The sequence below is a fragment of the Onychomys torridus genome, chromosome 1 (assembly GCF_903995425.1).
Source record: "Onychomys torridus chromosome 1, mOncTor1.1, whole genome shotgun sequence".
Classification (NCBI taxonomy): domain Eukaryota; kingdom Metazoa; phylum Chordata; class Mammalia; order Rodentia; family Cricetidae; genus Onychomys; species Onychomys torridus.
In genome coordinates, this window is record NC_050443.1 from 34,537,707 (window position 1) to 34,554,124 (window position 16,418).

Here is a 16,418-nt window from a genome sequence, read left to right on the forward strand (position 1 = left end):
TTCCCTTAATTAGGAGGAGGCAAACTTTTCTTGTTCCCTCCCACAGCTTTGGTTTAGTAATCAACCCACATGAGTCACGCCAAGCACGCAGCCCCCTCCTGCCCGAGTGACAACGGGGCAGCATACTCCAGGCTGTTGTCCCTTTAAAATCCGAATCCAAAGGGGTAATGATTTATCAAACGTGTATTATCAGGAAGATGTCAAACGAAGGGCACCTTGCTTCCCACTGACGCAAACCCGGCCTTTCCGGGGAGATATAGAAAGCGCCTCTTGTTCCCGGGCCAAACCTAGTCCAGTAGCAGGTTTTGCTCTACAATTCGAGCTGTTGTCTGCATCAGGCATGGTGAGTACTTGCTTTTTTTCTCCTAAGAGGAAAGGTGGATGTGGGGATCAGGATGGCAGGTTCATTTTGGGGTATTTCTTTTTGGAAATATCTGTGCAGTAGGCGAGAGGCAGAGAACCATTTTCGAAGGCTTAAATCCGGGTGTTCTATTCGTACTTGGGAGCTTTGCCTGAGGGCAGAGAGAGGTTTACCTAGTCTGTGGAGCTGAGAATTCAGCCGCACCAAAATCCGATCCCAGGCACTGTCCCTGGTGCTGAAAGTCAGGATCGCGCACCGGCGAGTGGATTGAGAATGCCGTCTGGAGCCCAGGTTTGCTACGCTTAAGCTCCCCCTGTGCGTTTGTGAAGCGGGTTTAAGGGGAGGGAGGCTTTCGGTTGAGGAGAAGGTAACTTGATTAGCTTCACAGTGAACGAATTATTTATATTAATGTGGAACTCTGGAAGGTAACACTAGCATGAGGAAGCCAAAGGAAAACCTACTGCTGGCAAGTCTTTACGCTTAAAATTCAAAGGGAGAAAGCTAATGAAAATTATTGGTGAGTTTTGGTCCTCAGTCAAGACCAGAGGAAAGAAGAATATTAGATTCCAAGTAATAGACAGCAAAATAAAAATACTTGGCAAGATCCGAATACCTTTCTAGGGGTCTGGAATCAAATGTAGAGTGCGTAAGGGTCAAAGCCAGTTACTACTTTGTGTGTTCTATTTAGTTTATTGTTTCAGTGGTGGGCTATTGGTTGTTGGCAATATTTTGATAAAAACCCTCCACCCTTGACGATCCTGGGCGACCAAGGAAGGTTTGGAATACTGGAGTTTGAATTTACCTATGTGGCTTCCAGCCCTGGTCTAGGCCAGAGCATCGGTTTTGTGATCACAGCTTGTCTATGAGAAAAAGGAAAAAAAAAAAAAAAGGCAATGTGCATTGTTGAATGACAAAGGAAATGGGGCGGAAAATTAAAGAATCTTTCCACAATGGTGAAGAGGATGTGGTACCCATGGCTTTGATTTGAAATCCACAGAGGGCAGGGAGCTCCTGTCTGTAGGGTTATTTCTACACTGCCCGCCCCCTTTCCCCTTCCAAAACCGCTCATGCTTCTTTCTTAGTTCATCCTCCACGGGGGAAAATATTAGCGTCTTCATGTCCCAGGGTTACAGATGGCACTGGCGAGTTGAGAGACACCGATTCCATTTGCTCCCCGGTGTATTTTGTGTCTGGACCGGAATGCGTGCATCTGTGTATGCAGATGCATATATTTTATTTTTAATGCTGCCATGACCTTTTTTTGTTTTGCACGAACTTGACGTTGTGTTTGCAGGATTGCAGTACTTCAAAGGAAATGAATAAGCAACCAGCCAACAGCCTGGAGGCAGCAGTGCCAGGCCACCGAGACAGCCCCCGTGCACCCAGGACCAGCCCTGAACAGGACCTGCCTGCTGTGGCCGCTGCCACCGTGTCTACAGCCGCGGCGCCACGTGTGCCCAGGTCGGCTTCCACTGGCGCCCAAACTTTCCAGTCCGCAGATGCGAGAGCCTGCGAGGCACAGCAGCCGGGTGTAGGCTTTTGTAAACTCAGCAGCTCCAGGGCACAGGCGACCTCCGGGGCCCTCCCGGACTTAAGCGAAGGGCACAGCGCACAGGCCAACCCCCCTTCCGGGGCCGCTGGGGCCGGCAACGCGCTGCACTGCAAGATCCCAGCTCTGCGTGGCCCGGAGGAAGACGTGAATGTGAGTGTGGGCAAGGGCACGCTGGAGCACAACAATACACCAGCTGTGGGCTGGGTGAACATGAGCCAGAGCACAGTGGTGTTAGGTACCGATGGCATCGCGTCGGTGCTTCCAGGCAACGTGGCTACCACTGCCATACCGGTAAGCAGGTCACCAGCGGCTGCGCTGCCTGCTGCTCTCCAACCGCGGGAAGGGAGCTGGGTCCTGGCGGGTGCACGTATGCTGATGGGGAAATGGGTTGGCAATGCCAGGTGGTGGATGCTGGAGGCAGCTTTGGGGCTTTGGAAGCTCGCATTGCTGGGGGCGGGGGTCAGGTCATCAGTTAAGGTTTGGGGTGCGTGTGCGGGTGTGTGTGTGTGTGTGTGTGTGTGTGTGTGTGTGTGTGTGCAGCGACCGTGCCAGCAAGGTTTGGACTTGCCCTTCTCAGCCTCAGCGGTAGAACCGGTGCAGAACCGCTAAATAAAAGCAGATAGATTTTACATCTTGCAACAGACGTCCCCATCCTATCAATGTCTGGGTCTTTTTATTTCTTCAAAAATCAAAATTCCGATTCAAAAAGAAGCACGGAGACAAGCCTGGGGTGGTATGGGAGGTGGATGTAGCTTATTCTGAGGGCTTTTCCGGGTGAGCCAAACTTCCAACCTGTGAACTCTTTTAATGAGAGGCCGCTGAAGTTTATTAAGCATCAGGGTCTCTTAACTTGGGCCCTTCCAAATCTCAGTATCTAATTTTTAAATTTTTCCCCTAACAGAGGCTCTCTCACTTGGGCAAGGTTCAGTTCAGGCCCTTCCCATTTGTATCTCTCCTGTATTTACCCCTTAGCCAGAGATAGGAAAAAGCCTCCAGAGCCGGCCCTCATCTCCCGACCAGTGATAAATGCAATCTCCCCTCCACATACGCTTTGTTTCTGTCTCACCCCAGTGGCTTCTCTTCCTTTTCTGATTTCTTCTTTCCCTCATGCTGTTTCAGAGACTCCAGCTCTTCTCCTTCCAGGGCCTGCCTTTCCTCCAGCTCCCCTTCAACCTTGGACTCATGGGCTAGGTGTGTGGTCAGAGCTCAGGCTTTGAGTGGGCCAGATTACCACCATACGAACCACGTAGGGCTCAGAGCTTTCTGTTCCTAATCACCACCCTCTCCCAACGTACATAGTAGGAACTCAGCCATCCTGCCATCAGGGTAACTGGAAAGAACCTCACATCTACACGTTTCTTTGCTTTGAGCATTTCTTTCTAGACCCTTGTTCTGTGTATATTATGTGCTTTTTAACAGCATGGACCCAACAGGGGAATAGAAAATGTTTCACACACCTCTCTTTACCTCTGCACTGCGACAAAAAAGAGCTGGAACTCGCTTACCTTGTCAGCTGTGTTTGAGGGTGGGGCTAGGGGTGGAGGCGGTGTGCGGGAGGAATGGCCAGGGAACTTTAAAGGGCCAGAGAGGCCTCAGAGCACCAGCCTTTCAGCCCTTCTGACACTCACTCAGCCCTTCTTCTTCAGCCCCTAAGGCTGTCTTCTCTCTTGACCATCACTGCTTTATCTTCTGTGACTGGGAGACCCTGAAGTACTCCCAGCTGGCACTTGCTAGGTGAAGGGTGGCTGGGGAGAACCTCCATGTTTGGGTGTCAGGAACACTTTCAGAGTTCATGCAGTCCCTCCCCATCCTTTGTGCTGAGGCTTTCTAGAATCAGGAACACATGGGCTTGGAGACATGAGCCCTGAGAGTTACAGACTGTTTAAGCTGACAGATGCCTCAGAGACAGGTATTCAGACGCCCCCCCCCCCCCAGATGTGGATACAGGCTGAGCCCAAGCCACTTACTTGCTGCCTTTGCTTAGTAGGAAGAACTAGATCAGAAGTCGTGGTCTTGGCTGGCCTGTCTCTTACCACGTCCATCTTCTCTCTTCTCTCTCTTGTTCCAACCCCAGTTCTCTGTCTTGCCCATTTCCCTCGCTCCAGGTTTGAAGGATGCACCTTTTGAAATTAGCTGAGTGGACAGGTTTTGCCTGGGAGCTTTGGCAGAGAAAGTGAGGCAGGGGCTATGGCTGGCTTTAAGCATTGCAATTCTTTTGGCACACATTTTGAAGAAGGCACTGAGGAAGGATGTGCAGTGAGGGTTGTTTTTAATGGGGGGGGGGGGGAATTGGTTAGGAACCTGCTTGCTGGGAACCCAGGCATGATACCGGTGGGGGGGGATGTCTGCTTGCCAAATGAACTCCTGATGAGAGGTTGGGTATGAAGGGGGAGTTGTGCTTGCTTACAGGAACAGGGTTTGGGGAAGGCTGCTTGCTGGTGTGCCCTGACTGTAGGATTTGGGAAACAGAGGTCTGATTAAAGTGGATCTTTACAATAAAATTTGGGGGCCTGCTTGCTAAAAGATTCAGTGCAGGGGTGAGGGCTCTGCTCATAGTTGCATCCTTTCCTCAGATTTGGGATCCTGCTTGCCGATGCATCCTCTGTTGGAAATTGGGGGTCTGCTTGCGGGGAAAGACCCTCAGCTGTGGAGGGGGAGGACGGAATGGGGCCTGCTGAGGACCTACCTGGGTCTGCTATCGACAATGTGCTTTTCCGCCCTCAGGAGGACGAGCAAGGGGATGAGAATAAGGCCCGAGGGAACTGGTCCAGCAAACTGGACTTCATCCTGTCCATGGTGGGGTACGCAGTGGGGCTGGGCAATGTTTGGAGGTTTCCCTACCTGGCCTTCCAGAACGGGGGAGGTATGGCTTTTCAGCTCTTTCCGCCTGCGGAGGGGGCGGGCACTGGAGGGTTGGGGGAATGCATCCGAAGACCTTAGGCAGCGGTTGGGAGGGATGCTTGGGACAGTTTGGTCCTCTGCAGGCCGGACTGCAGGGGCGAATGGAACCCCCTGGATTTCAGAGTGGAGAGGGGCTCAGCTGAGGCATTGGCCTCATTAGGGGTCCTCTTCTGGCCCACACTGGGGACTGGGACACAGCCAAGTGTACGGGGAAGCAGGGATGTTCGAACTCTAGTTAGATGTTGAGTAGTCAGGAAGCACGTACTTAATCGCTGGAAATGCACTTTAGAGCCAGATGTCCTGCAGTCCTGGAGGTCGAATTGTGTTTGCCTTAAGGTTGTAAGTGGGAAATGCGAGCCTCCTTCTCGGTTGGAGGCTGCGAAATGAACCACCGTGGCAGAATGCAGGGTGCAAGCAAGCAGTGGGGAGCGTGGGACATACCTAATCAGAGGCTCCTTGGGAGCACCCCACCCCAACTCCCCTTCTTGGGAAGAGGCAGAAGTTATTTTAATTTTAGTCATTTAGCAAAGACGAATCTTCTTCCAAGTGTCCTCACTGTGTGAAAGACGCTGCCCTTGAAAGAAGAGTGGGGGCGCCAAGGAGCATGCATTAGAACTCACTGAATCTCCAGTGTACCCACCAGGAAGGAACTGAATACAGTCAGGGTCCGTTGGCTTGCCGTCTGAAGTCGAGGCGAGGGGCTGGCTGCATGCCCCAGGCCAGCTAACAAGGACCCTCCAGGAATTCAACCTCAACTGGACCAGAAGTGCAAGAAACACGCCCCTCGCCTAGTCCTCTGGCCTGGCTAGGGGCTTAGGTTCGCGTCAGGAGGTATTTGGTGTCCGGAGTGGAGCCGGTGCTGCCGCAGGAAACAGTTACGGTGTAAAATAGAAGACACTTTCCTCCATGCCCCGCACCTCCAGTTTCCAACAAGGCACTTGACAAGTACTAATGCGGTCTGGTCTGCGGAGTGTTAGCAATCAGGGGTGCTCTGGAAAACTAAGAGGACTTAGGCGCCCCAGCTGGGTTTCCATTATTTTTTTTCCCAGCAGGGCTGAGTGCAAGGGTGTGGGAGGAGGTGCTGGTCCCTGGGTCGCAAGGACCTGGAAGGGGGTTTGCGTGTTGGGGATGGAGCGAGGGGAGGGATTCCAGCAGAGAGCTTTTGCCTGCCCTATATTCTCCAGGTCCTGAGGGCCTTAAGGGGCTTCGGAGAAAAGCCGAGGCTTTCTCCGAAGAGCGGCTTAGGCGCCCCACAGTCCGCAGCAAGAGTGGGGAGCTTGGCTCTACCTCCTCAGGACAGGAAGGGTCGCACAATGAACATTCTTATTTTATCTTTAAAAGTGTCTATCCAGAGAGAGTAGAAGAGGAGCCCAAGCCTACACCCTAGTAGTTCCAGGCAGCTGCTGAGACCTTCCCTCCTGGAAGCTCTGGCAGGAAATGCCCTTCTGTGGGACCAACCCAGAAGTCAGGGGAAAGAGTGGTTTCTTCATCTGGGCAGTCTTCTGGACTCTGTTATCTCTACTCCCCAAATTGACCTTGCCTCTTGTGAGGGTGTTCCCTGGTAATTCCCTCCAGGCCTGGGAATCCTTGCAGAAAAAGAACTGCCCAGAACCCACAAAGGCAGTAGGGGCCCTGCATCTTCCTCTGGGCCTTCTGAGGGATCAAGTTGAAGGAGAATCACTTCTGGGGGCTCACAGTCTAGACAAGACAGCCACATAAATATTCTGAAGAGAAGGATACTTGGGGCAAGGGACTGTGGGAAGACTTCTCCCCAGAAGGAGGGCTGAGAAGTGAACTCAATGAGGAGAAGGAAGTTGAGAAGTTTGCAAAGGTGATGCCACCTGTGGTGTTGGTATGGGCAGGAACTTGGCTGAGTGAGTGGCCATCCAGCTGCTCTCAGGAGGAGCAGGCCAAGCTCTGGAGGGCCTGGGGGGTGAAGGTGTGTGGTTCTCTTGGATTACTGTACAAGAGGCTTTCTAATTCCAGCTTAGCTGAGCTTGAGTCCTTAGAGGGCCTAGGCATTGATGGGAATCCACAGAATCTGCCTCCAGTGAAAGGCATGGATTTATGGAACCATTTCTGGGGTGGGAGTGGGAAATGGAAGCATTGTAAAGAACAAAAGACCATTAGCACACAACTTCTTGTCTGGTAGGAAATTGAAGCAAGTACTGAATTCCAATGTATACTTTTAATTTTTGGAAGAAGACCCCAAACTGCCCTGTGGGTGCCTTCTGTTAAGCTGGGATACCAAAAGCTTCTTCGGTTTATTATAAGAAGCATAGCCCCAGTCCAGAGGGTTAAGTTGGGCCAGAGCCCTGCTGTGCCTCCTGACTCTTCCTTTCCACTGTCTTTCCAAGGTGCTTTCCTCATCCCTTACCTGATGATGCTAGCGCTGGCTGGCTTGCCCATCTTCTTCCTAGAGGTATCACTGGGCCAGTTTGCCAGCCAAGGGCCTGTGTCAGTGTGGAAGGCCATTCCAGCTCTACAGGGTGAGTGCGGTTCTCCCCTCTGCCTCCCAGCCCTGCCTCTCTGCCACCTTCTAGATTTAGGGAGGGGACCTGCTCTGTCCCTTTTTTCCCTCCATCATCGGCCATTGTGGGGTCGTGGGCAGATTTTCTCCATTTCCCTGGTAGACAGTGTCCACTCCACTGCCTATGCATCCGCCTGTGTGGAGCATCTGTGTGGGTGTGAGTCTGGCATGGGTGTGGGACGACATGAACACGGATCCTTCACCTTTGCAGGCTGTGGCATTGCGATGCTCATCATCTCCGTCCTCATAGCCATATACTACAACGTGATCATTTGCTACACACTCTTCTACCTGTTCGCCTCCTTTGTATCTGTGCTGCCCTGGGGCTCCTGCAACAACCCATGGAACACGCCAGAATGCAAAGACAAAACCAGACTTTTACTAGGTAAGTTTGGGCCTATGTAGCTGTACGTCTTATGCAATTCAGTCATTCAACAGATACTCAGCCCTTACTATGCAGGGAAGGCCCCATACTAGGTTGTGGGACATAGAGGTGAATTCAAACATCCAGACATCCTTAACTCTAACACTTAAAAAAGCTCATGGCAAAAGGGGCTAGGAGAGAGGAAAGTCTTGTTTGCTCCCAGAGCACTGGTGTGTTTGTTAAATGTGCAGGTTAACACTCCTACTGGGGAGGCTGGCTTTATTAGAGTGGGTGAAGCCAGGAAATTTGCATTTTTGCCAAGCTCTCTCTAGGACCTTGTTTTGTGTCATTGAGTGCTTGTCAGCCCAGCTGTGTGATCTGGGAGGGAGTTAGGAACACTCCTTGGCTTTTTTTTTTTTTTTTTTTTTTCCCCAAGGCAGACTTCTCAAAACAATGCTATAAGTTTTAGATTCCAGGAACCCCACACAAGCGATTCCTGAGCTTGTGTCCAGACTCTGACCCAGACTCTGATAGAAATGCATGTAGTACGAGGGCCAGGGAGAGGGCTGCCTGCTGTGGGGAGAGAGGAAAATTGTGCTGGGTGTGTGAAATCCATGAGATCCGGGAGTCTGGGAACACATTTTCAGCTTATTGGGTGGAAGGAAACAGTGAATGTCAGGAGAGTTGGGAAATAGAAATAATTACTGTTCTGTGTTCTGTACTCCGCCTCCTTATGTTGAGCTGAGAAAAGATGGGAGTGGGGTGGGAATCTATGACAGCAGTGTTGAAAGTGTTATATCCGTGGCAGCAGCAGTGGTGGGGGTGGATACTGTTAGTCATTTTGGGAAACTATGGTCAGTTTATTGGGTACCTATAAGCAAGAGCTCTCTCCCAGGATAATGTGCTTGTTTTCCATGTAAGGTGGGTTCTCACTGGGGCCAGCTATACACGATCACTGTGATCTGTTGGTAATGCTCACTTCCCCAAACAGTTCTTTCCCCTACAGAGCCCATACCTTGCAAAACTTGGACATTATTTGTCCCTGTGGGTATGTGAACAGCATAAAATGAGTTCTTCCTTCTTGTATTAGTTACTTTCTGTTGCTATGATAAAACGCCATGGCCAGAGGTGAGTTTTGGAAGAATGAGTTTATTTTGCCTTATGGTTGAGGGAAGGTCCAGCAACAATTGGCAGGCATCACATCAGGAAACAGAGAACAAACTGGAAATGGGGTTTCTTAGTAAGCGTTCTAATGCTGTGAAGAGTCGCCATGACCACCGCAACTCTTACAAAAGAAAGCATTTAATTGGGGGCTTGCTTATGGTTTCAGAAGTTTAGTTTCCCATCAGAAAAATGGCAGCATGCAGGCAGACATAGTGTTGGAGAAGTAGCTGAGAGTTCTACATCCAGATCCCCAGGTGTGCAGAGTTTGGACTGAAGGGACACATCTCTATTGTTCCTCTCTTTTGGTCTCATTCAGAACTTCTCCAGTTAGAGGCTGGGTGTGGCGTGTGTGTGTGTGTGTGTGTGTGTGTGTGTGTGTGTGTGTGTATAAAAGCACTATACTGTAAACTGTGTCCTTAGATATGGGATGATATCTCGAGACTACAACAGGCAGCAGGAACACAGAGACTGGGCCTGGTGTGGGCTTTTGAAACCTCAAAACCCACCACAGTGACACACTTTCTCCAACAAGGTCACACCTACTCCAACAAAAACCACACCCCATAATCCTTCTCAAGTAGTGCCATTCCCTGATGACTAAGCAATTAAATGTATGAGCCCATAGGGGTCATTCATATTTAAACCATTGCATGAGGCAATGCTATAAACCCTCAAGCCTGCTCCGAGCTACTTCCTCTAGCAAGGCCACACCTCCTAAACCTCCCCAAATAGCACCACCAACTGGGGACAAGTACATGAGTCTGTGGGGGACATCTCTCACTGAAATCACTATACCTCTGTAGTCCCAAGATATCATCCCATAAGTAAGGACACAGTTTACACTGTAGTGCTTTTACACAGACATACATGTAACACCCATGCTGCACCCAGACTCCACCTGGAGAAGTTCTGAGTAAGACCCAAAGAGAGGAGCAATAGAGATACATCCCTTCATATCTGGAAGTGCTCAGGAATGGGGCTTGCACAGGTTCCCAGTACAAGATTCCACTCTGAATACATGACTAAGGTTAAGTGTCCCTCAGGATCTGTGGGACTCAGTGTCCTGGCTCTACTCTTTCCCTCTTTGTAGTTTTTTTTTTTTTAATTCTTTACTCTTTGGGGGCCCCACCCCCTCGGGGTCCATGAAAGTGAAGCCTAGAGCTTGCTACCATGGAGGTAGGTGACCTAAAACTGCATTCAACCCCCCAGCTCTGGAATGCCAGGGCCCTGCACTGTGGCAGACATTTTTTACTTAGTTTTTTTGTTTCTACTTAGCATGAAGAAGGCTGTTAAGTGCTCTGCTGTATGGTAGAGTTTTTTTTTAAAGCTGTATTTTTTTTTTCCTTTTAGCTTTCTCAGGCCCTGTGTGTAAATTCAGGTCACGTTGGAATACCAAAATGTAGTTTTTTTGTTTGTTTTTTTACTCTTTATTCTTTGGGGGCCCACCACTCAGCTCCCAAATAAATACATAGAGACTTATTCTTGCTTATGAATGCCTGGCCTTTGATTGGCTTGTTTCTAGCCAGCTTTTCTAACTTAAATAATTCCATTTCTCTTTAATTACGTTTTGCCTCTGGCTTTTTGAACTTTTTTAAATTCTATCTATCTTTCTTTCCTCCTTCTTACTCCATGTCTGGCTGGGTGGCTGGGTGGCTGGGTGGCTGGGTGGCTGGGTGGCTGGCTCTGGTGTTCTCTCCTTTTCTTGCTCATCACTCTTCTTCCTAGATTTCTTCTCCTATTTATTATCACTGCATGCTAACCTGCCTATTTCTCTCCCGTCTTGCTATTGGCTATTCAGCTCTTTATTAGACCAATCAGGTGTTTTTAGACAGGCAAAGTAACACAGTTTTACAGAATTAAACAAATGCAGCACACCTTTGCTTCATTAAACATATATTCCACAGAATCAATGAATAGTTTTATCGGGGTAAAACAATGGCACCCCAACCTGACAGCTGCTTATCAGAATCACCTGGGTATGAGCAATATCACTTAAGGAGCAATCCTGATGAATTAAAAATAGGCTGTGGTGGTGAGTCTATGGATCAGTATTTCAAAAATTTCTCAGATCTGTCAACTTATCTCAGTTGACAGAGTATTTGCCTGTCATGCATGAAACCCTGAATTTGAGCCACAGCATGGCATAAACTTGGTGTAGCAGCACATGCCTGTGACCACCCCAGCACCCTGGCGGTGGAGGCTGGAGGAATGGAAGTTCAAAGTCATCCTTGTCTGCACAGCAAGTTTGGGGCCATGCGAGTTACATGAGATCCTGTCTCAAAAGAGAAACAGTATTTTGCTCAGGTCCAGGCCCAGGTAGGAACTGCCAGGCTAGAAGCTGCTTGCTTCCTTTTTGTTTTTCTTGCTGTTGGGGACTGAACCCAGACATGTGATCCTCTATCGAGTAACACCTTCCCCTCTTCAGAATAGCAGTTTTGGAATGGAGTGGCCCCCTTCTTTGCCCCATGCAGCAATTACCACTAATAATCTGTGATATCTTGGAGAGACCTACTTTGTAGCTTTTCCCAGAATCACAACCAGCAAACAGCTGCCAGAATGTCTCCCTGGAAACATCTGCCAAGTTTAGAGCAAGCACACTTTCCAGGAACTGCAGTCTGGAGTGGAGACACCTCATGCCATTGGCCTTCAGAGCCCTGCTTGTCTTTGCCAGACTGTGGCTGGAAGGGAAGTCTCATTCTACAAGTAAGTGCTGGATCGAGCTGTTGCCTGAATTCAGCCTCCAAGGATGCTTTCCAGAGCTTGCCTGAGGAACCACATGGTCACAGCGATCAGTGTCCTGTGACTGTCCTTCCAGTGGGAGTCTTCAGAAACACACAGTCTCTACCAATAAGGTCTACTATTATCCATACAGCATACTAAAACCAGCCACCTTCACTGTACACTGATCTCTCTGAGAAGCTCTCTCACTGAATTGCCAACATGAATATGGACAAGCAGCCTACAAAGGTGCTCCTTCATTGTTTGCATTTTACAGGTGAAAAACCCTGAGCATAAGTGAGTCCAAATATGTATGCCTTTTAAGGCAATGGACTTACCTCAGTGCTAACTGCTTTCCAGTCTGCATGGCAGCGTCCTAAGTAACATTTCCATCCTTCCTGAATAGAGGCCTATGAATTACAGATGATGGGTGACATGACCTTTTTTTTTTTTTTTTTTTTGTCCTAGGTGGCTAAGTGGATTTTCAAACTGAAACTGTAAGTTGCAAGGTAGACCCAGGTCTGGACTTCAGTCCATGAGAGCCCAGATTTCTGCCTCTCCAGGGTGCTTAAAGAATCTTTGGTCCTTGTGTTCTAGTCTATTAAATCCCAGTGAAGTGACATCATTCCAGGTCTTTCCTGCAAGATATAAAGAAAGCTTATACAGTAGTTAAGCTAGTGATTCTACAACCAGGCATCTGTGTAAAGGGGAAATCAGCAGCCAGTAAGTTCTGCACAAAATGGCTAATTGCAGCCATAGTCACAGTATTGGAAAACAGTAGGAACTTAGTATGTGCCAAAAATTCACATAGTGCATTAATTCTATAGTTCAAATAAATTATGGCTCATCCAAAGGTTAAGCTATTCTATAATCATTAAAAATAAGTATTCATAAGGAATGGGGAAATTATCACCACATCATATTAAAAGTAAAATGTATGTTCATAGTGGGATTTTATCTTTATTAGAAATACCTACATGGATAGAAAGCATAAGAATGTTAATAGTTTGGGGCCATTCTTTGCTCTATTTTCTGTCATAGACATGCATTTATTGTATAGTTTATATGTGCGTGTTTATTCTTTTTAAAGCTACCTGGATATTAGAGACTGGGCCAGGCACATGAATGATGCCCCAAGAGACAGGCATGACCCAGCCCTGGTTTGGCTTCATGTCTCTCCAGTGTAGCTTGAAGTAAACCTGAGAGGCAAAGGGATGGGGGCCTGGCATGGGTAGGCCTCTCCTCACCAGCTACACACACAGCCGGAGCTCAGAGCACAGACAGTGGGATGAGTCAGCACCCACAGCATTCCTAGCCAGTGTTTTAACTTTTTTGTTGTTGTTGTTAGTTAAACAGTCTTCCCCCTCTCTGCATCTGCAGCCTCTCAGCCTCCGTGTCAACTGCACATGGTGGCAGGGGTGGTGGGGTGGTGGTGGTGGTCTACACCTGGGTTCAGGTGTCACTCCTGGTGTGGTTTTGAGGTGACTTGGAAAAGGTGACAGGAGCCCTTCTGCATGGCCCAAATGTTGGGAGTTTGAACAATAGCTTTTCTCATGTCGTCCCCAAGATGGGCACACAAGCTAGGCTTCTTTGGGCCTGCTGCCCCCCATCAGTGTTCCCCAAATGACCTCCCAGCACACCCTCTCAGTCCCATAACCACCTCCTTTCCCCCAGCCTGGCGTTTTAGGAGAGGTGATGAATGAATGAATGGCTTGACATTGTCACCTTTCACACACAGTGGGTGGACACTTGATCCATGCCTGACGCTGTTGGGATCATGCTGTTTGATTGCTTACGTCACCATGCAGAAGCTAAGTACTGTGCCCACTCTAGCCTGAGACCAGCCCTGGTAGATTATGCCCAGTCCTTTTTATCACCTTTCTCCTTTCTCACTGTTTTTATTAAGACAGGGCCTTGCTCTGTAGCACAGGTGGCAATCCTCCTGTCTCAGCATCAGTAAGCTAGTATTATCTAAGGTGCAGCTTGTAGGACCGGGTACTGCTTAGGCTGGCAGCCCTGCGAGGATCTGCAATGGAGGACAATTTGTCCCTGCCCTGCAGAATGAGTCCAGTCACTGTTTTGTGCAAACAGGGCCTTAGCTGGGTCAGTTCAAATGGGAACAGTATAAACACTATTTCTATTTCTGGAATGGCTTAATTTTCATTAGAACTTTAATTAAATGATCCCTTTTCTCCCCGGTCTTTCCTGTGCTTTCATTTATTAATAATTGCCCGAGTAAAGAGAATCCCATTCCAACAGCTTTCCAATTTAGCTGATCATTATCGCTGTTCTTTGTTCGGGGTTGCTGGCCCGAGGAGCTCTGATGAGATGGCCTGTCACCACTACTCTTGCCGGCTGAAAGAGAAGCTCGCTCCTGCCACCCAGTGGTGAGAAGGGACGTTGCAGGAGGCTTGAGGTTGCTGGTGGCTCTGCAGCGTTACTGCGGGAACCGGGAACCTGACCCTGTGAGAGGCTGTGCTGGTGGTGAGCCTCAGGACAGCCTCCCTTGCAGGATGCATCCTAGGGAGCCTTTACAAGGGCAATTTTGGAAACAAGCTGGGAGCCCGCATTCCAAGCAGATAGGTTGCCTTTTTTTTTTAATTTTCTTTTTCTGCCACAAGGATCTGGATGGAACTTTAATTAATATCCCGATTCAGATTACTTCTGGGAAGAAGAAATATTCCCTGTAAAAATTTGATAGTTGTCAGTTTGGAATCCTCCTGGGACTGTTTTTCTTTTTAAAAATAAATTATTATCAAAGAACATAATATTGAAAAGGCGAGTGTTAGGGGACACCGGAAAACACATTCTCAGCCTGAGATTTCGCAGAGCTAGTTTTGGTTTTGCATTTGGCCGGGGAAGAGGCTGTTGCCCTTTGGTGAGCATCAGTCAGTGGTAATTACCACACAGGAGAGCTTCCTACTAGCAAAGAATTATTTCACAGAGGAATCCCAGTCTGAGGAAACAATCAACAGGGAAGGGGTTTATGATTGTCACTTGAACCTTGCTTGGTTGAGATAAGGTTGACCTCACACTCTCAGCAGTCCTCCTGTCTCAGCCTGCCAAATGCTGGGTTAGAGGTGTGCACCGCCACCGCAGGGGATTTAATGTGCTGCTGGAGACCGAACCCAGGGTTATGTGCTGCTAGGTAAGCTAGGTAAGCGCTCTGCCAACTGAGCATCATCACCAGCCCATGTTGTCTGGGTCTTCACGTAGTGGTGTAGTGGTCTGACATGCCTGGGCTTGGGGAGGAGCAGCAGGTAAGTGAGGCTGGCCAGTGTGCTCTCGGGAAGCGATACTGAGCACTGTCCACTCCATGGACAGGCACAGTGATGAGGATTGAGTCGCTGCTAGGACTTATTGGGCATGAGTGTTTAAACTCCTCTTCTCCTCAACTTGGTCCCTGCAAAGCCCATGGCTGAGATCCATCCTTCCCCAGCCACTAGGGGTGCCCTCAGGCCCCGTGGAAGCCCCAACCTCTACTATTGTCTTTGTGGTTGCACTCACAGAGAGTGTGTCTTGGGGGCACACTGCATGTTCACTGCAAGCACTTTGTCATCGGAGCTAGTTCTTCACAGTGTGGAAAGGAAAAATTGCATGCAGATTCACTTTCTGCGTCTGAGCTAGAAGATCCAGAAAAGGTCAACATGGATTGATGGGGACACTCTGTCTCCTGCTCCCATCACCCCCCATGCATGCCTTCCTCCCTGGGCCTCCATCCTGGACTCTCGAGGTACAATGCGCCCTGCTGTTTTCAGATCTGGGTAGAGCAAAGTGAGGGTTCCAAAGAGTGGGTGCTCTGTCCTTCCCAACTGGTCTTGCAACCTTGGCAACTGGCTGCAGCTCTGGAGGCCAGCTGATTCCAGGACTTAGCTGGGGTGATATAAGGCTCAGGGCCATGGACATAGAGTATTTCAGACAGTCCTGAGACATGGTCCTCACAGTGCCCCTTGTGCTGCTATTTGCTACTTGATAAAACTGTGTTTTGGGAGTACCTGCAGGCTCTTTAGTGAAAACATCTGTCCATTTGTATTCATGCATTCCTTTTTGTGGCCCTGGGAATGGAGCCTGGGCCTTAGCCATGCTGGGCTAATGCTTTACCACTGAGCTAATCCCCAGTTGTGTGTCTATTTATGCATGCTGATAGAAACATACTGTGAGATGGTCAGGAAGATCCTATCTTCTTACTGCTGAGGGTGAAGATAAAATAATCTACGCTTGCTGGCTCTAAGGAGGACTTCTTGAGCTGAGGCCAGCATGGTACCTGGCATGCTAATACTTGCCTGATTGATTTCCTCTCCTTATTCCAGGCCTTCTCAGCCTCCGAGATACTGACCTTTTGGACCAGATATTTCTTTATTGTGGGAGAATGGGCTTGTGCATTGTAGAGTCAGTAGCATCCTTGGTCTCTAAGGAGCTGATGTCAGTAGTGCCCAGTGTGTCTGATGCAAAAGTTAAAAATGTCCCATGATGACCAAATTCACTGAGACACACTGTTAGGTCTTGTTGAAGGCTCTTTAGTACATAGTGTAGTGTGGTCATTATGTCTGCTAACTCATGTGAGGGTGGGAAGAGCATGGCTCAGGTTCTCAGAGTACCTACTATGCGTTGTCTGTGTAGTACCAGGTGGTGTTTCAAAGTAGGGCTTAGAAATTGTTCCTTGTTTGACACAGAATCTAGTCCAGGATGCACTAAAACTTGCTGTGAAGCTGAGTATGACCTTGAACTTCTGACCCTTTGGCATCCACCTGCCCAGGGTTGGGATTGCAGATGTGAGCCATAGCACCTGGTTTTATGTGGTGCAGGGAATTGAACCTGGGGTTTCCTG

At 48.9% G+C, this 16,418-nt stretch overlaps 1 protein-coding gene across 1 annotated transcript in view; it reads left to right on the top strand.

Moving 5' to 3' along the window:
• Positions 1 to 293: 293 nt before the first annotated feature.
• Slc6a5 (solute carrier family 6 member 5) overlaps positions 294 to 16,418 on the top strand; it is a 48,638-nt gene continuing 32,513 nt past the window's right edge. The window contains exons 1-5 of the mRNA XM_036206870.1: positions 294 to 343; positions 1,656 to 2,204; positions 4,638 to 4,776; positions 7,172 to 7,303; positions 7,556 to 7,729. Coding sequence (XP_036062763.1) covers positions 341 to 343; positions 1,656 to 2,204; positions 4,638 to 4,776; positions 7,172 to 7,303; positions 7,556 to 7,729 — 997 coding nt within the window. The 5' untranslated portion in view covers positions 294 to 340. The remainder of the gene's footprint in view (positions 344 to 1,655; positions 2,205 to 4,637; positions 4,777 to 7,171; positions 7,304 to 7,555; positions 7,730 to 16,418) is intronic.